Raw genomic sequence first — 20,403 nt, 5'->3', positions numbered from 1 at the left:
ACATTATTGCAAAATTAAGGATAATTTTTGGCTTCAATATCTCGTGGAAAAGAGGTTTTCCCCTAGCGTAAGATATTACGCAGTACGAGAGAACCTCTCGTAAGAGAACGGGAGGGCTTCTTAAAGGAAAACTAACAGGTCTGTGAGAGCCGAAATTCTTACTGGTTGGTAGGTGATATATATTAAATTTTGTAACTTTTAGAAGTACACCAGCATGGCATCCTAACTGATAGACATTAACTAATGTGCAACATCATTCTTTGAGTAAGGAAAGGTTGGTCAAGGAAAGGTATAATTGTCTTTTACAATAATCAAAAAATTATAAGATACAATAGAGGCATTTGTTAAAAATGTAGGGTATCGTCACTGTATCGCAGAATCATAAGCTCTTTATTTTTTTCAGCACAATAAAATGAAAACGTATTGTTTTATAGCGCAACATCCTAAATTAAACAGTTACACTGATTGTACTGTGACTCAAATTTAAATGTCTTGCAAACACCTCATTACTTACTCAATTGCACACACATTGTAAGACAACAAGAAATAATCTATAAATCACAAGTATCTGAATGTTTTCACACAAAATACAGGCCCACTTGGTTTGAAAAAGGGGACGATATTACTAAAAAGTAGACCTGCACTGGAATATATATATATAAATAAATAAATAAATAAATAAATGTGAAACAAAGGTCATACAAAAACTTTTTCAAGGGAAAAATTTTATCATTTCAGAATAACACATTTAATCTAATGGTGAGTGATCAGATAAATATCTCTCATTCTATTTTAAGAATTTACTGCACAAATTCAAAAATAAACAGTCTGGGTTTATGAACTGTAATCCTTGTAAGATTTATTGATTTGTGATGCTTTGCTTATAAGACTTCAGTTTTCTTTCCCAACATGAACATGCCTCTTGCCTCCATTTTTTAGACCTCGTAATATAAACACACTGAAAGTGAAGGTGATGCTGGGAATATCAGCCAGTCGTTGGTTTGGACCAGATCCCGCTGAATCCCACTCAAGCTTTACCATTGATTCCCTTGTGCCGGATCTCTGGCATGCTCCACACGCGCTGCGCTTTCTCCGCTGTCAGGCTAAGGCCCTTCTCAACATCCTCACTCACAGTCTTGACGTCCATGCCATCTTCCTCTGAGCCGTAACTGCTTGATTTCAGTCCCAAGGTGCTGCCAAAAGGGTTGATCCGCACGCGAGACTTGAAGTTCATCAGCGACAGGCTTATGGAGCGTTTGTTGTTCCACTGGTGGGTCAGACGCTGAGCCTCCTGCTCCTCATGAACGCGCTCAAGTGTTTCCACAAGCACAGAACGGAAGAGTCCGGAAACCTCTTGCACCTCAGGTTCATTCTCCATCAACACCTGCCGAAACCTGCGAAGAGAGGAAGGTTTTATAACAGCTTCATGTCATTGAAAACATTTATTTCAAGATGTGTAGTATTACTAACCATGATGCTCAGTCCAACAAAGTGCATTTATTGTAACTAAGCTGTTAAACATCTCTTTCTAAAATCTGTGCTTTGTAACCTGTGCTGAAGTAAATGCTGTTGCTTATTTTTGTGAGCGTAATACGCCAAGATTTCGAAGAAACGTGCCAGACAACACGACTTGCGTCTCCACAAGCATCCTAGGAGATCCTGTTTCTGCCTCAGAGTAAAACATAAATAGGTAATTGTGAGATAAAGTCGCATTACGACATATAAAGTCATTATTACGAAAAACAAAGTTGCAACTGCTTATATATAAAGTGACAATGTGAGATATAAAGCTGCAATTGGAAGCTATAATGTTGCAATTGTGAGATATGAGGTTGAAATCAAAGCAAGAATCAAAGCAACAATTATGAGATTTAAAGGCACTTTATGAGATATAAAGTAAGTTACAAGAAACAAAGTCACAATTGTGAGATATAAAGTCACAGTTTGAAAATATAGTCACAATTGCAATATATATAGGCACATTATGAGATGTAAAGCCTGAATTAAGATAAATAAAGTTACAACTGCGGCATATAAAGTCATTGTGAAATATAAATGCAATTGGAAGATATAAAGTAGCAATATATACTCCATTATGAAATTGCAAGCATTGATAGATATAAAGTTGCAAAGTTGCAAGATTTAAAGTCACGTTGAGAGATTGCGATTGGATATACAGTATACTGGCAATATAAAGTCACAATTGCAATGTGTGTGTGTGTGTGTGTGTGTGTGTGTGTGTGTGTGTGTGTGTGTGTGTGTGACATCTTCACTGGTCATATTACACAGCACAAAGCATCAGCCTATCTTGCCCATGTTAACTGTTACCTGTGGTCCCAATGGGAGCAGAACAAAAGCCCTTGACTCAGAGTAAACACCGCCTCTCAAGACCTGCGCTCTCCTGCTCCACAGACTAAGATGTATGTTCTTAGGGAGTCTTAAAATAGGTTTCCAAGTAAGGTTCTTCTTTCCAACTAAATCAATGAATCAGTGTTTTCTTAATCTTCCTTCTCATTCTTTCATTAATCATTACAGTAATCTAAAAACTCTCACATGACTGGATCATCCTTCTACGCTTCTTCAAAAAACAGTATTATCTGACAAAGTTGTAGGAATAACTTAAAGGATTTCAAGGACAGTTTGCTTGAAACTGAAAATTCTGTCAATATTTACTCAACCTTACGTTGTTCCAAACCTGTATGCATTTATTTGCACACTACACTACATCTACAGTTAAGTGATCACATGCTGTCAAACTCCAAAAACTACTCACAAAAATTCACCATGAAAGTAGTCCAAACCTTCTAAAGCCATGCAATAATTTTCTGAGAGGAACAGTCAGTCGAGTCACTTTTATTTATATAGCATTTTATACAAGACTTTTTCACAGCTTTACAGTGATAAACAGGATATATGAATCAATGTTGCAAAAATAATTCAATTCTGCTGTAAAGCAGCTCTGAAAAGACAATAATAAACAGTCATTATTCAGGTGAAATCAGTTCAGTGTTGATTCAGTTTGGTTCAATAACTGTAAAGAAGACTTGGAATGTAGCGCACAATTCAGATGGTGCTTTCACAATGCCTTTTGTCCTTTTTAAACCATAAATGCTTGAATGTTTCGCCAATCATTATTACATAGTCGGGTCTTTAGTGACCCAGATCTACAGTATATCTAACCTACCTGTCGCAATAATATAAAACTCTCCTGATATTAGAGTAACAATTACAGAAGAATAAAATAAAGCATATTTTGTTACCTTGAGTTTGTCGTTCAAAACCTGTATGACTTTTCTTCCTCCGCAGAAAACAAATATATTTTGAAGAATGTTGGTAACTGAACCACTTTCAAAGTTTCAGTTACTCTTTCAGTTACCACTTCAAAAAAAAAAAATTCTCAAAATATCTTATGTTTCACAGAAGAAAAAAAGTCATAAAGGTTTGGAGCGACAAAGGAAATGATGACAGAATTTTCAATTCTGGGTGTTGTTTATAAGCTAAACAAAAAATGCATTGCCATGCTGTTGCCACCCGAACAGAAAGGAACAGCGTCAGTTGGGGCTTATCTGAATCTGTCAAGGTGTGTATCCCGTGAGGCCTGTGTTTGAATTACAATTATCACTTCAGCAGGTTAGAGCTATACTTAGCTCAACTTTAGAAAAAAAGCATAGCAGTCTTTGTGCACTTCCTAGTAGAGACATCACAAAGACGGCTTAGTAAACTAATTACCCAGATCAACCTCCCCTGAACCTGCAGTGACGAACATCCTCATGTTGAAAACAAAAGGTGTAATATGGAGCGTTTAACTGATCTGTCTCACCTTTGTATTGCAGGTCCGCAGTATGCTGGTGGTACTTTGCTACACAGGTCCTCCAGGCCCAGTTTCTCTCCTTGGCTGATGTCGTATGAGGTGCGTGGGGCACTCATGAGCCAGCTGTAGTCCACGCCGCTCTTCAGCCTCCGGTATTCATTGTCTCGCTCCCGCTGCAGCCTCTCGGCCTCCTTCATCTGCCAGCTCAGTTCCAGCATCAGCGTGTCCACAACTACTTCAGACGGCTCACGCCGCGGGCTCCGATTGTACGGCTCGTTCCAGCTGAACCACGACATGCTCGCTCGGTCACCGGCCCTCTGCTGCTCACTTTTACTGTTACCTGTAGGGGTGCAGTAAAAGTTGACCTGGTTGCATAAAACAAGAGTAATTTAACCCTTAAGTTGTGTTCTGGTCATTTTGACCCAGAGACAAGTTTCCTTTTCCCCTGAAAATGCTGGTTAATGTTATCGCATTGAACTAAAAAACGTACAGACTTTGCTCACAATTTCAGTACCGTGTTCCACTTTTGATGTTCCAGTTCAAAACTAGCCTGGCCTACGAAAAATAAAATAAAATAAATTGCGGTAACACTTGAGTTTAGGGTCCAATTCTCACGAAGTAATTGCTTATTAGCATGCATATTGTTAGGATATTGGCTGTTTATTAGTATATCTAAAGTACATATTAATGTCTTATTCTGTATGATAATATTCTACATCCCTTAATATACCCAATACATAAACTTAACTGTAAGAACCAAGGCTAGAACAAAGCTGTGAGGGTTGAATGAAGGAGAGAGGACCCAGTTTGCAGAAACGAGAGCGCAGTCATGGAATACACTTAATGTCTCATTTAATTAGTTCAGAAAGTAATACCAGAACAGAATCTCCAAATGTTCCAAGGAGTCAATACAAAAAATTCAAAAGAGGGTCTACAAACAAAGGGTAAATGATGTTTCCCAAAAGGTAAATCAAAAAACTTTACTGGGAAAAAATAAGAACAACAAAATGGAAAAGGTCAGATAATCAAATAAAGGTCAGATAATCAAAGGTCAGATAATCAGAGTAAATAATCCAGAAAAAATCACAGGAGGGCTTTACCAAAATACTGGAGAGGTTGGTCTCAACATAACTTTCTCTGAGTCCCAATTCACATACTATCTGTCCTAAATAGTATGCGAAACTAGAATTAGTACGTCCCAAATCGTAGTATGTTGAAATGAGCATTCCAAAGATACCCGGATGGTCTACTATTTCCGGTTAGAATCATAGACTGTAAAAAATAGAATTCGAAGTGCAGATCAATCAGAGGGGGCAGCGTTTCATATTATTTTGAAGCTTCCCCGGGCGCCGCCATTGGCTAGCGGACCCCCACCTGCTGTTAGCATCCCATTGACTCCCATTCATTTTGGCGTCACTTTGACAGCGAATAACTTTACATCTGAGGCGTTTAAAGACTCCATTTGTCCATTATTTATTTCTAAAGAAACACGACAATGTATAAAAGGCTCCATTACCTTGTACCTTACGTTATGGCCCCGTAGAAGCAATTTTTATAAAAATATACTGTTAAATGTCGCTGTAGATTTAGCAGCACAGTACTGTAATAACCTACAGTACAATACTGCATTTTTATATTACAGTAAAGTACCGTCATTTGCATTGTATTGTGGGTAATTTTGTTTGAGCGGGAACATTTTACAGTACATTTTAGTGTTGCTGTAACCTAGCTGTAACCTGGCTGTAAAATGCCTGGCAATAATACAGGGTTGCTGTAAACAGAGAGAGCGTGCGCCGCCCGACTGACGTCAGACTCAACTGCAGGCAGATCGCAGCAGATCACTCGCTGGATGAATGGATCTCACTCTGCGGATATCTGGAAATTTGGTAAGTTAATTTTGAATTTTATAATAAGGTTTTAGGATTTTACACTATAGTGTACACAGTGGCGGATTTAGCAAATTGGGGGCCCAAGGCGAAGGTATGTATGGGCCCCCCATCCGATCTTTAAAGGTGCAATGTGTCATATTTCTGAGGATCTATTGACAGAAATGCAATATAAGATCCATAACTATGTTTTCAGTGGTGTATAAAGACCTTACTTAATGAACCGTTATGTTCTTATTACCTTAGAATGAGTCATTTATATCTACATAACCGCGGGAACCCCCTTCTATGAAGATCGACTTATTGTGACGTCTAAAAATCACACACTGCACCTTTAAAAGAGAGCGAAATCTCTTTTTTACAGACTGAATGGTGAATAGGCAGGTAAAGGTTGGAGAGGAGAAATAAAACTTCCCCTTTAAACCTTGCATACACGTATTCACTCCTAAACAGAAACGTTACAATGTTTACATGGTACAATTTCTGGTAAGCTCTGTTTTTTTTTGTTTTGTTTTTTTGCTTGACAAATTTCACCATTTCGATTCAATTCTTGTGATTTGATTCAATATTGACTCATTTGGATACATATTAGGTACACAAGATAGGCGTTAATTTTTCTCAAGAAAAAAAAACTCACATAATGCTGTGAACATACAGAGAGCCATATCAGCTGGTATTATTTAAGGTTAAAAATAACTAAAATTAAACAATGCTTTTTTATTGTAATTAAATTATAAGTAAACAATATACTAAATAAGTAATATAGTAGGCCTACACATAGGCCCTATTTAGCTAAATACTCTTTATATCTTATTTTTCTAGTCAACTTACATGCTATAGCCTATATTATGGTAACTAAATGGCTTTCCTGAGGAACGTTAGGCTAAATGTTATGTGACGATTGTTCTCCAGCTGTTTTACCTCTTTCCGCGGTTGAAAAACACTGATTGGTCGATATTATGAATAAAGGAATACATTTTGGTAAGTTATTACCGAAGATGATCAGTTCACGTGCCTCTAGGGATCGGTCACGTCACATTACAAGCTCCAAACGGTATTATTATTTCGTAATAGAATTGACAGAATCTGAGACCTGAGTAATTTAAACTGCTCTGTTTTGTCTGTCGGTCTCCATGTCCTCTTTGCTTCACGATCTTTCTGTGCGTTGGACGTTTGTTGTTCCTAGCCATAAAAAAGTTTGTCATCTTTGGCAGCTTTCCCAAATAGCCTACTTACAGTATCTGAGTCTTTTTTTCTTTTATTTGAGACGCTTGGGTAACTTCGAAACTTTTCATTTTCACGTTTAGACTCATCTTGCTCTGTTTGTGTATTTCCTGTATCGTTGTTGTCATTGTCAGCGGGCATCACAAAAAAGTTTGTTACCTTATTCTGCAATTTTTCCTCCTTTTTTCAGCACCGCTTGTGTAGCTTCGCTTCATTTTTACTCTACTAGGCTACTCTGTACACTCTGTCAATCACTTCTTTTTCTCTGTCAGTTTTTTGTCGCAATTTGTCACTTTCGCAGATGCGTGAGATAATGGAATAGTCCAATGTAGTGAGGTGGGGGGCCCCCTCCTTTCTGCGACTAATGATTTGATGCCATTTTTCGCAAATGGAGATTTAGAAATATATAATTTGCGAAAATTAAAAAAAAATGTAAAAAAAAACCTTAAGCATAAATTAATGGGGCATTTTGGGGGCCCCTAGGTAGCTTGGGGCCCAAGGCAATTGCCGACCTTTGCCTAATGGTAAAGTCCGCCCCTGAGTGTACAAATGACAGTGGAAGTTTAGCCAGCGACGGTTGCAAAAACACCGTTAGTTAGATCTGCTCTTTCACCCCGCTGCTTGTCTCGACCGTCTCGACATTTTCAAATCTAACTCGAGATTTGAACAGTGAATTAACATTACCTTACGGTTTATTTCGACCAAAACAGACTTGGTGATTGTTGGAACGGTGGAAGGACAAATCGAGGTGGTTAATTAACGTTAAATGTGTTATACAATCGTCTGCGAGATAAAAATTACTGCATTTGACGTTAACGTTACGTTTGAAGGATCTTATGATAACAAAAATGTCTAACGTTAACTGTTATCTCAATCTGTAAGGATCCTTTCCATAACATCCGAGCCCATCAGTGGTAAAAACAAGCACTTATAATAGACATAACGTACGTTATTTTGCTCAAAATGCTATATTTGCAGTCCGTTTCTCGGATGGCGAACTTGATGGTTTTATGATTTTATCACTTTTATGATAAATACTGGACCAAATTTATTAAGTCGTTTAGACACAAAAACACGTGAAAACACGGGTTAAAAATACTGCACTTTCCTTTGCAACGCAAAATGGGTGATTTGGTCTAAGAGAGTTTGGCTATTGGTACCAGTTTAGCCTTTTATTTCATTTCTATTATTTAGGCTGGAGACCCATTTCTTTAGCATTGTGATTTGTAATGACAAATAATGATTACTATAATAATTAAAAATATAAATAAAGGTGTAAATTGATCAATAAAAAACTATCAGAGTTAATAATGATCTATTAGGCAATAAAGACAAGTAAAATGCATGCCCAAAAAGCAAGTTAGAATATTTAGAGAGGTCAAGTGAAGTTTAAAGTGAAGCTTATTTTTGTTAACCTAGATGTATTGTAAGCAGATGTATGAAATATATGTCCTCAACAAGAAACATAACAGTTAACTGAATAATATGTATTTTGATTTCTTACAGCTGTACGTGTGGGACGTGGGAATTTTATTTGCAGCCTGGGAAAGGAGTTTTCTGTAAGTATTAGCCATGTTAATACGTTTTAAACTTAAAGTTTTAAAATCTAAAGGTTACATTTTTTTTTTTTAATTGGCTGTTTTTTTAATTTTTGTTATTTCTACAAAATTTTATTTTACAATTGATCTCTTACACTGTCTGCTCATCTTTATTGGTGCTGTGGATAACAGGATTTGTCATACGTGTTTTTGTGTGTCATGTCTTTTTCAGTTTTGGTCACCGCCAGGTTCCAGTACCACCTCAAAGTCCCAACCAAATTTTAAAGTGTGTCCAGCTACAGCTGCAAGTCATGCAGTTTCTCAACCTCTCACGCCGACTTTTTGGAACTTCAGCTTATTCACCGTATCCCCCAGAGTTAGATAAGTGAAGTCCATACATACCCTTTTCATCTCCGTGCGTGCTGTAACTCTGTCTGACGCACCCACCGCTAGCCTAGCTTAACACAAAGACTGGAGGTAAATGTCTCCAGCTAGCATACTGCTCCCAATAAGTGACAAAACAACGGCAACATTTTCCTATTTACATGTTGTGATTTGTATAGTCACAGCGTGTACAAATAACAAGGTCACATGAGACACAACCATCTTCTAACCGTACACATACTGAGAACTATATTCTCGTAGGCGAATGACTACTACTTGGGCGGAGTGATTAGCGCAACACTCTGAGCGAACTCTCTGCTCCTCACCACAGGTGCTGCGAGTAAATCACTCCGCAGAAGTAGCAGTGCTTCGCCTTCTGAGAATATAGTTCCCAGTATGTGTACAGTTGGAAGATGGTTGTGTCTCATGTGTCCTTGTTATTTGTACACGCTGTGACTTTACAAATCACAACATGTAAATAGGAAAATGTTGGCATTATTTTGTCACTTATTGCGAGCAGTATGCTAGCTGGAGCCTAGCTTAGCACAAAGACTGGAGGTAAACTACGGTGGCCGAGAAGGGTCACAACACATACAAACGCCACAACAACTTCATATTCAGAAAACAACTTCGTCGATTTCACATCACGTACGCTGCAAATATTCACAGCACGAGCAAATAGGGAAACGAACTGCAAACTGCAAAGACACAACGGAAATGTTTCCAGGGGGGCCTTGATCAGTGACGGACCCGCATCCATCTGGTTGTCCTCGCGCTATCTGAATGTGCGCTTTTGTTGTCTACAAGTCTGTCATAATAAAAGAGAAACACTTACCTCTTGCTCTTGTAGACATAGACAACAAAAGCGCACATTCAGATAGCGCGAGGACAACCAGATGGATGCGGGTCCGTCACTGATCAAGGCCCCCCTGGAAACATTTCCGTTGTGTCTTTGCAGTTTGCAGTTCGTTTCCCTATTTGCTCGTGCTGTGAATATTTGCAGCGTACGTGATGTGAAATCGACGAAGTTGTTTTCTGAATATGAAGTTGTTGTGGCGTTTGTATGTGTTGTGACCCTTCTCGGCCACCGTAGTTTACCTCCAGTCTTTGTGCTAAGCTAGGCTAGCGGTGGGTGCGTCAGACAGAGTTACAGCACGCACGGAGATAAGAAGGGTGTGTGTGGACTCATCTAACTCTGGGGGATACAGTGAATAAGCTGAAGTCCCAAAAAGTCGGCGTGTTCCTTTAACTATCCCTTTAAAAGCTGTTTACCTGTAAAGTGTTGGTGTACTGGACATGTAGTGTTCCTAAATGAAATGTTTTTTCACAAATACACAATAGTGTAATTGATTAATAAAAAATGTTTTTGACAATAACATTGTTTGGATTGATTGATTTGCAGTTATTCTGAAGTTGCAGTATAATATTATTACCTGTAAATGTATATACTATAATAACTCATTATTATATAAATATAATATTATCATTATTAGTAATTTGAAAATTATAAAATTTAGCAATAATGTATCAATATAGATTTTACAGTACAATACTGTATAATTAATTACAGCAGAAACAGAAACATTACAAAAATACAGTAAAAATACAGTAAAGTACTGTTTTGTAGTTTACAGTACTGATATTGTGTACTGTAAAGTAAATTACAGTAAAGTTGCTGTAAATCAAAATACAGTAACTTGCTGGCCACCGTGCTGCCAGTACTGTACTGTAAAAATACAAGAAAATCGTTAACAGTGTAGGCTAACGATTGCGTCATAACCACGCGACTCTCTGTCGCACAGTAGGAAATTACCATATGGACAGGAGGAGAAGCTCGCGGGCAATCGGGGGGACGTGGAGGCAAAATGACAAAATAATTCATCAGAATACCTACTAAAAGTTTCTCCTGCTCCTAGCTCATGGACAGCTCCTACTCACACTCTCCGTCTCTGCAAGTTTCGGAAGGGAATGATTCAGATTTCTCTTGGCACAGCTACTAGAAGACAGACGGGTTGCTCACGTCACATCTACGTCGTCAAGCTCAGTTTGAGTCTGCGCAGTACGCTCGACCCCCAGGAAGTGAAAGCTTCTAATTGACTTCACTTGTCTCCGTTGAATCCAGTGGGGTCGCTGTGTCCAGTTTATATACTGTCTATTGCTGAGTCCCAATTCGCATACTATCCGTCCTAAATAGTATGCGAAACTAGAATTAGTACGTCCCAAATCGTAGTATGTTGAAATGAGTATTCCAAAGATACCCAGATGGTCTACTATTTCTGGTTAGAATTCTAAGTGCAGATCAATGCACACTCTAACGGCTTATATTGTCCACAACCCACTGCGTGCGGTAGGGAGGAGCTTTGTGGTGATAGTGGTGATAGCCGCCTCACAAACGACCTGCGTTTGGTTGATCTACGACGACGCCCTGCTTCACTCCTCAATTTGGCAGAACACATTATAAATGTATTGTGGAAAAAACGATGAGGAAAAAAAGATGGGAATAGTAAATGAAATTATATTGGACATATAAGAATGAATGAAATGTAAAATAGTTAACAGTCGCGGTGTGCGTAACTAGCAGTGGTGTGCCGTCAGAGCCAGCAGGGCCTTCTCTGCTGGCCCTGTCAAAATAGAATTTTTTTTTTCTAAAATTAAATTAATGTGTGTCTGAACATGTCTAAATTCAATTACTGTCTATCAGTACGTTACAATTATATTTCCAGAAAGAATATGGTTATTTTTTGTGAGTCTGAGCTGGATTTTACATATGTCATCTAAACGCCGTGGACCAGCACTAGTAGTATAGCTAGCCTTCCGTTGAAGCTGCCGTTTTCCAATTGATCATAACTTTGACTGACGTGTTTTATCAGCCAATCAAATTGTGATGCGTATGACAGAACGCCCCAGAGGCCCAGCGATGTGTCGATGGCTAGCCCGCGCTGATGTCATCGACATGGGTGGGCAGATACAATACATGTTTGTGTACAATAACAATTTTCAGGAAAAATAACATTACGATGTCCAGAAATAAATTTCATTAGTACATTGGGTCATTTTGGGTACATTTGTCATTCTAGATCTACCAATTTTGTTAATACCGAGAATTTCCACGTGAGTAAATCCATTGATAACTATGCAACTTTAGTGTTCGACGATGGTCCAGTGGTAGAACTTTAGCCAAGTGTGTCAGAGGTTCTGGGTTCGAGTCCACACTTGTATAGTTTTTTATTTTTATTTTACCGAATATGTTCATCAGTGGTTGTATATCAAGCAAGGCGTTTGTGTGCATTTTGTTTTGTAAGATTTCAACGAATAGAAAGTCTCCGCAACGGCGCTAGATTGAAGCGCGCATCTGAGTGAAAACTGTGCGCGAGCCACAAGAGAACACTGTATCCGCGCCACTGATAACAGCGGCAACGAGCACTCAGCTTGAACAACACATTTCAGCGCTAGAATGCATCTTATTCAACAAACGAAAATTAATGTCCTGCTAGTTAACCGGAGATGTTTTATTTATTTGTATTACTAACTTACATCCGTGCGCGAGATGTTTCAGCTCAGCTTTTATAATGTACAGTGGTGTGCGTGTGCGCTGAGGTTGAAGATCAGCTGTCTCGTCGTTGATGTTACGCAGTGCATACAGTGCATGATTGTATTTTTATTTATTTTTTGGGGGGGGGGGTAGATCCTTACTGAAGGCCCTGACTGAAACCCCACGGTACGCTACTGGTAACTAGGCAACCACGTTCAAGTTTACGTTGCATGACGTCATCGAAGTTTGTCCCAGAACGTGCATACTCTTTTGCTACACACTCAAAACTATGTACTTTTTCCTCACAAAAAAAGTACATACTTTTAGGTCGTAGTATAAGTAGGCGAATTGGGACTCAGGGTTTGTGTGAGGAACAGAGCAACTTAAATACACTCACAGGAAATGAGGCACAGGTGAGAACAATAGCACATGATAAAATGGCGGGGAACTGAAATGAAACACAATGAGGGCCTCTAGTGGCCAAAACTAGTCCATAAACCTAACACTTAACTACCTTACTATCTATTAGTAAGTAGTAATTAGGAGTTTATTGAGGCAAAAGTCGTAGTTAATAGTTGGTAAATATAGTGAGAATTGGATCCTAATCTAAAGTGTGACCAAAATTTCTTATAAATATATCATTATGCTTTGTTATTGCCAAATATTGGATTCAATCTTTTTATCAACTTTTTTATTTGAGTTAGGACAGGTTTTGAACTGGTTGATCCGAGGTTTCATTGATCTGAGCTTATGCACCTCAGTGTTTGAGTGAAAGTTCACTCAAGCTTATTCACCTCAAAAAAAATAAAAAAAATAATAATAATCAGATCAATGAGGCCTACGATCAATCAGTTCTAAAAAGAAATACAAAATATGTGCTAATTGAAAGAAAACAAGTTGACAAAAAGATTGAATCCAGTGTTTGGCGATAATGAGAGATTTACAAGCAATTTAAAAGCCAGTCATTTTTGACTGAAAATGTTGAAATGTTTTGTGTAAAATAGATGGTGGGACTCTGGGATTTGTGTTTTTCATTTCACCTTGAAATTTGTCCTAAAGTGGTTGAGAATGGAAAACTGTAGAAGAACAAAATGAGAAGAATCCTGAACTCTGCATTTTTCCATTCTCAAATACACAAAAGGACAAATTTACAAGCCTAAACCTTCAGACAGACAAACCTCTCGGGTCATTTTATCCACAGAATTTGTTTTGATGTGAATTTGTAAAGGATGCTGAACCAGATTTTACCAGACATCAGGTGGTGACCAAACATGGTAGATATCTATTTAGTGTACAAAAGTAAATGTAAGTTCTTAAATTCAAAAATTGACTGATATTACCTTATCAAACTACATGCAAAATGGTAAACTTGGTAAGAAAACGTTTAACAAGTGTCCCTTGAATTTCAATGTTTTCATGCTCTTAGCTCTTAGGATGAGGGCATGTCACATAACCATGGTCAGGTTGCTCTAGGTAATTTGGCTAGCTTCTACCGAGTGATTTTGAGCCAAAATACTGACGCACAGAATGAGACGTCAACAACAAAAGATACAAAGAATGTTCTCCCTCCCTTTTAAACCTATATATTTCTATTCTTACTTATTATGGTTACTATTAGTTGCATTTCATTAGTTGCATTTAGCCATACCACTACAAAGGATTTACTTTCAAATAATTTTCACTCAGAAATGGCTAATACATTTTCCACAAACAAATCCACAAACGGCAAGTAACACATTACATTAAATGTGACATTTTGAAGTAGAAAGACTGAAATAGTATTTTCTTGTAAATCGTACTCCAATAATCTTTTTTATGTATCTTATCTAAACATCATAAAATTATTATTATTATTTTTACAGAACAGATCATTTGTGGATCATGGCCCCTCAGTTGAGAACCACTTTGCTAAAGAAGTACGGTTTCTTTTTAAAACACATTTGCGGTTACTGTGCTGTTATAATGAGCATTTGGAATCAAAAGCATGTGGTTCACCCAGAAATGAAGATTCTGTCATCATTTACTCACTCTCACGTTCTTCCAAAACTGTATGACTTTATTTCTTTTGTGGAACACAAAAGAAGATATTTTGAGAAATGTCTCAGTGTTTTGTGTATACAATGGAAGTCAATGGTAACCAAAACTGTTTGATAAGTAAAAACCAGATGAAACAGATGGAAATGGAAGGCCAGATCAGAATAAAAGTTCAAAACAGTTATAATATCAGAGAATGCCAAAGCTTTCAGGTACATTAATGTTGATACAATAGCCATATCCCCACTGACAATTTGATCAAAGCAGTAATTTTATAAGTAAATGTATTATGTGATCCATCAAAAAGAGACTATTGTGGCTTAAATGCTGAAATGAAAAACATTTTAAGCTTCTAAACTAAAAGTAATATCATCAATGTCCACCTGAGAACAGTAACATCACTGTAAATCACTGCCAATGATTCTCAAAATGCAAAGTTTGTCATCTCAAAACGTGCTGAATTCATTACTCTTGTGTTTTTCTTTCTCTTTGTCCACCCACCCACTCCTCCGCCATTCTCTTTTGCTATCTCCTCTTTATTAATTTCCCATTTCCTCGTTCTCCTTACCTTGATAAGTGATCTAGTTGTCTTGTAGGGCTTGTAGTTGTGCAATGGCCCAGGTCACATTTCCTCTTTGAGATTGCCCTGAAGTGCCTTTATGTTTTCGGTTGCTATAGCGATGCTCCCAAAGCCTATTCTGCCACTTGCATCATCAGCTGAAAGGCAGCAGACGGGATGGGAGGGCAGAAGAGAGGGGGAGGACGGGTCATGCGCTGCATAAACAGATTATGAGCGTATGTGGGCTACGAGGTCATGTGACTAAGACGACTAATCTTGTTAAAAAGCTTTATTCTCTTTTTTATTCATTGTGAGCAGCATTTACAGAAAGCCAACCTCCTGTAAACAAGCTAATCTGAACCATTGTAGTGTTTTTATAGCTTAGTGAGAAATGACATTAAAACTGCAATTTTAAAAATCTGATGATCATGATATTCAGCATGATTTGAGAATGTTCCAAAAAATGATGAGCCTGAATGCAAGCCAGCAAGAGTTCACATGCTGCTAACAAAAATATGTTCTAAGAGAGTTGTCGTTAAAGGGATAGTTCACCCCCAAATTAAAATGCTGTCATCGTTTACTCACCCTCATGTCATTCGAAACCAGTAAGACTTTCGTTCAATTTCTTTTTAATGAAATCTGAGAGCTTTGTGTTCCTCCATTGACAGTCTAAGCAACTACCCCTTTTTTATGCTTAAAAAAGTTCATAAAAAGATCATAAAACTAATACATATGAATTGAGCGGTTTACTCCAAATTTTCTGAAGAGACTTGGTCGCTTTACATGTTGAACAGATTGAATTTAAGCTTTTATTCACTTATAAACATTGATTAATGAAGAACCTCAACTGAATTTGCTTGATGCGCACACTGAAAAAAAAAATGTTTTGGCTGCTTGTTCAAATTGCTTCATTAAAATGATCTTAAGCAACACAATTGCTATACATTTTGTCCAAACTTAATTTGATTGTGTTCAATCTGCTTAAATATGTAAAATTTAAGTTTACTTAATCTGTTTGTGTTGGATTACATGAATGATTTGTGTTGCATTAACTGAAACTGGGCTGTGCTTGTTAGTTCCCAGCATGCTTTGCATATAGCTGAATTAAGAGAGAATAAATGTTGAAATTAAATGTTTTTTATGTGTTTTTGAGAAAATGAGGAAAAGGGAAGACTTGATAGTGTGTAATTGTTTTTAATGTTCAATTACATTGGAATTATTAGAACCATTTAAATTACAGTGGGTTACCATTGTGGAGAAGAGGAGCATTTGGTTAGGATGTTGACTGATTCAAATAAGTTTTTTTCTTGTGACTGAAGGAACATATACATTTTAGCATTTAATATGTTATTAAGTGCTATTATTAGCTAATAGTCTAGAAATTTGAGATGTCATGTAAATCCTACACACTTATATTTAACAGTGCAGTTTTAAATAAACTAAAGCATGTTCACTAAACTTAACCGGTTTAAGTTACAGGGAAGCAATTCCATTGACTTGGTTGGACGTTTACTATTTCACATAGATTATTTCTCATTCAGTTGTGTTGTCACAGCACAAGGAGCTTACACAGATTCAAAAAATAACCTTAATGTTAATAAAAAATAATTTGCTTGTGTGGAACCACTGTCCATAATTGAATTAAGTTAGTTTAAAGAGTAATTTTTTTGAGTGCAAGAACCAACCTCATTGGTTCTTGCTGAAGCTCAAACATGCTGCGTAACACGGGAATGAACCTCATTGGCTCTCACACATTAAGCAAAGATGCTTGAGCTTCCGTTTATTACAACTAATGTGTGTGGTAATCAATGTTTATATGTTAATAAAAGACTAAATTCAATCTGTTCATCATATGAAGCGATTGTGTCTCTTCAGAAAATGTTGGACTAAACCACTCAATTCATATGGATTAGTTTCACAATCTCTTTATAAACTTTAAACTTTTTTTTTTCTTTTTCTGAATGCTCTCTGTTTTATCATTTTACAAACATTAAGGGAATGACACTTTTGAATGAACATTCGGAAACAAGCTAGTCATTTTAACAAAACATTTGTCAAACGTTCATGAACTGTGTATATATGTTGCTAACTTTTGAGAACATTATAAAAGACAGAGTAACTCAGAACGAACATTCTATTAACCCTCTGGGCTTCTTCGTATTATAGTCACACTTAGCTTCCTCCCGCCCGAAAACGGGCGAAGCCTTAAAATCTTACTTTACTTTTTCCCAGGATAACCAATCAAATATATTTTTGTTCTATAATGTTTTCTGATTATTATTTAGAATTTTTGGAATTTTTTATGATATTTTGCATTAATTATATAATTTTTATGAGCTATTTTTTCCATTAGAATTAATATATTTTTTTTTATTTTTCAATAAATGCAACATTTCACATCAAAATAGAGTGCAGGCCTAAAAAAAAAAAAATTTTCAACTGAGAAGAGCGCCATCTAGTGGCTTCAAAATGTATTAATTTGTGTCATGTCCTATAACCGCCTATAGGCGGCCTATAGCTTTTTTATTTATTTATTTGATTTATTCCCATTCGGAAAGAAAAAAAATTATTACTAAGCAACCACTGAATGGAACAACACAAATTATATATCATTTTAAAGCTTAGGATCTCAGCTTTTTAATGCATCTAATTACATTTATTAACTCCTAACAAATGCTGAGTAATCCCTCTAAAACCGAGTGTACCGCCAGCAGGCGCCACCTAGCTGCGAAAATATTCTTTACCATATTTAAAAAAAATCTTGCCTTGATTAACACAAAGTTGATGTCATTTGAAACCTTAGAGTCTGAACTTTACAGTGAATGTATCCACTTTGAAAAACTCTTAAGTATTGCTGAGTTATTTGCTGATAAATAGAATTTCTTTTTTTTCATAATCTATAAAATAATGTACTGCAATGTGTCAAAAACATCATACAGCTCATGAAACATTCTCAGATAATTGAAAATGGCACTTCATTTTTTACAGCATATTATTACAATTAAAATGAGCCCAAAATTAACATAATCTATTGCTTTTATGACAAGATATTCTTCATGAAGAAAAAAATGCCCATGAGGGGGTGTCAAAGACTGTACAAAAAGGCTGTCTCTTTTCCAAATGCTGTAACTTTTGATTCCTTTGTCCAAAAATTATTATTTTTTTATCCAGATGCAGCTAACATGTAGGGGGACTTCACTAAAAAAGAATTTTCCTCCTACCTTATTTCCTTCCTGAGTTATTCCATGACAAATAAGAAAGATATGCAAAATCATAATAAAAATTATATATATATATTGTCTTTTATCCGCTGTTTCTTGGCAGGACAATGTCCAAATGTAATGTAATTTATATTTTCAAAAAATTTAAAAAGAGTTCTTTCAAACGATACCTACCTTTTGACTCTCCTTGCTATAGTTTTGGAGTTATTATGATTATATCATTTTTATATAGTTTGGGGCAAAATTTGCTGTTTCAGTCTTACCAGTTCATTTCTCTCTCTGTGTGTGTGTGTTTGTGTGTGTGGGTGTGTGTGTGTGGGGGGGGAGGGTGTCTTATTTGCACTCTTGATGTTCTAGAGTGTCACCCCTTCATTGCTGTACACTTTTTTTCAGCACAGTGGCTGATCTGTAGCCACCAAAAGTTTCTCTGAGTTTTCCTATTTTTTCGTATTTCCCATTCATTTCCTATGTCGCCCGTTTTCGGGCGGGAGGAAGCTAAGTGTGACTTTTTTTTTACGACCCTTTAACATATCAGAATCATCTCCTTGATTTTTTTGTGTGTTCATATAGGTAATAAAACAAAAGTCACCAAGTTTCACCCCCATCCGATGAAGCAAAAAAATTAAACAATTTGAAATGTTCAAGTTTTCGCCCGTTTTCGGGCGAAGAAGCCCAGAGGGTTAAAGTTACTGGAAGAATGTTTGTTCATAACTTGAGAACCTTACTAGAACATTCACTGATAGCTGAATTTGCTTATTTCATTAGAGGCCTAAAAATGGTGTTAGCCTATATTTCTTATAAATTTTACATACCAATTGTACAACTTTTCTTTGTCAAAATTTTTTTCATCCGAAAAAATATGTTGTCAGGTTTAAATAATAATAATAATAAAAAAATTAAAAGTCCCAGATTTTCAATATGGTGCTATTTTATTTGTTCTTATCAGTGGTCATTAGTATACAATATGTTGGTATTTCTAATGTGTTTTCCACCATATAACAGATATTGGCACAGACGTGTTTTCAGTGAACTATCAGCTTGGCAGAGGACTGGAGGACAACAGATGGAAAGAGTTTAATCCAAGCAGATGTCTCAGCTTAGCAGTAAAACCATGACATGCTTAGCCTACGCTCAAACACTGTACGCTCACACAGCATGCCAACGGTCCATTATGTCTGCAAATATCTCATACATTCAAAACCAATTTGATTGGCTCCATCAGCTTTTCAGTGGGAATTTTTAGTGACCTTTTCTGCAGGTTACACCGTTACGCCAGTAGGTGGCGACAATTAAGTCATAATCATTCACTCAAACAATTCGTTCGGAAACGAAATACTGTGTTGCTCAGAGACTCAGCGGTGGATTATGTTGCTTAGTTTGTTAGTAATTTCGAAAAAACAGTACTGTTCAATATGAAAACTACTTTGAGCCGTTGTTTAAAAGCAATGTTTCTGCCTGCACAAGCAGAATCAGGGTTGTATTCGGATAACCAGCATGTAGCCTATATTGCTCATTGAAAGGCCTTGCTCAATTCACATAATTTTCAAATAAGACAAAGACTAACTCTAGTCTGGGTTTTGTTATTGTTATTTCCAACCTCAGAACCTTTACCAAATCAATAGTTCTCATATCACAACTTCAAATGACCTCTCCCTTCTAAATGACTGACAGTTTATCTCTAAGCAAAGTAAATTTGCAGTGAGCTTTCCAATCAAATACCCTTAATATAATTTATTCATAGGCCTAGGTGTTTATTCATAAAAGCTTCCCCGTCTTCCCTTTACTACCTCTTAAAGTGCTTATACTGTTTTAACGTTTAAAGTCGGCATGAAATCAAATTTGACAAATCTTCTTTTTATATGTAATATTGTAGTGTTTATTATAAATGATTTGTCTGTGCACTTCATTATTTTTTTTAAATTCATGTACCCTTATAATCTTTAATCAAATACATTACCCTTCCCTCCCCCCTCGAAACGACCTCTCTTCTCTTTCGGTCACGTGCCATGGCGAAAGGGTGCGGCCAGAGCCGATGAGGGTGCGGCTATAATCGAGATGCTCTCGAGGGTGAACTTGACTGATAACAGAGAATGTCTAATAAGGCTGATAACTTGACTTGACTCATCTTGGTTCGCGGGAATAATAAAATAAAATAAAAAATCCTTCATGGGAGGGTAACGGTGGGGAGTCCGGTGGAGAGAAATCCTCCACAAC

The 20,403-nt window shown here is 36.9% G+C and overlaps 1 protein-coding gene across 3 annotated transcripts; it reads right to left on the bottom strand.

Moving 5' to 3' along the window:
* Positions 1 to 706: 706 nt before the first annotated feature.
* On the bottom strand, positions 707 to 18,478 carry rd3 (retinal degeneration 3, GUCY2D regulator). 3 transcript variants are annotated; one of them, XM_081379673.1, is made up of 4 exons: positions 18,364 to 18,476; positions 14,978 to 15,183; positions 3,821 to 4,151; positions 707 to 1,394 (listed from the first exon to the last, which is right to left on the bottom strand). In XM_081379673.1, exons 3-4 carry the CDS (start codon positions 4,105 to 4,107, stop codon positions 1,028 to 1,030), a joined length of 654 nt encoding a protein of 217 aa, XP_081235799.1. In that variant the 5' UTR covers positions 4,108 to 4,151; positions 14,978 to 15,183; positions 18,364 to 18,476; the 3' UTR covers positions 707 to 1,027. The 3 variants fall into 3 exon arrangements, with proteins under 3 accessions (XP_081235799.1, XP_081235800.1, XP_081235801.1); XM_081379674.1 differs by having other exon boundaries at positions 714 to 1,394; positions 14,978 to 15,126; positions 18,364 to 18,478; XM_081379675.1 differs by lacking the exon at positions 14,978 to 15,183 and having other exon boundaries at positions 714 to 1,394.
* Positions 18,479 to 20,403: the final 1,925 nt, after the last annotated feature.

This window comes from Scardinius erythrophthalmus (assembly GCF_964197995.2).
Source record: "Scardinius erythrophthalmus genome assembly, chromosome: 11".
Lineage (NCBI taxonomy): Eukaryota > Metazoa > Chordata > Actinopteri > Cypriniformes > Leuciscidae > Scardinius > Scardinius erythrophthalmus.
The sequence above is the reverse complement of the archived record's forward strand: the minus strand, read 5'-3'. Positions and strand labels throughout refer to the sequence as shown.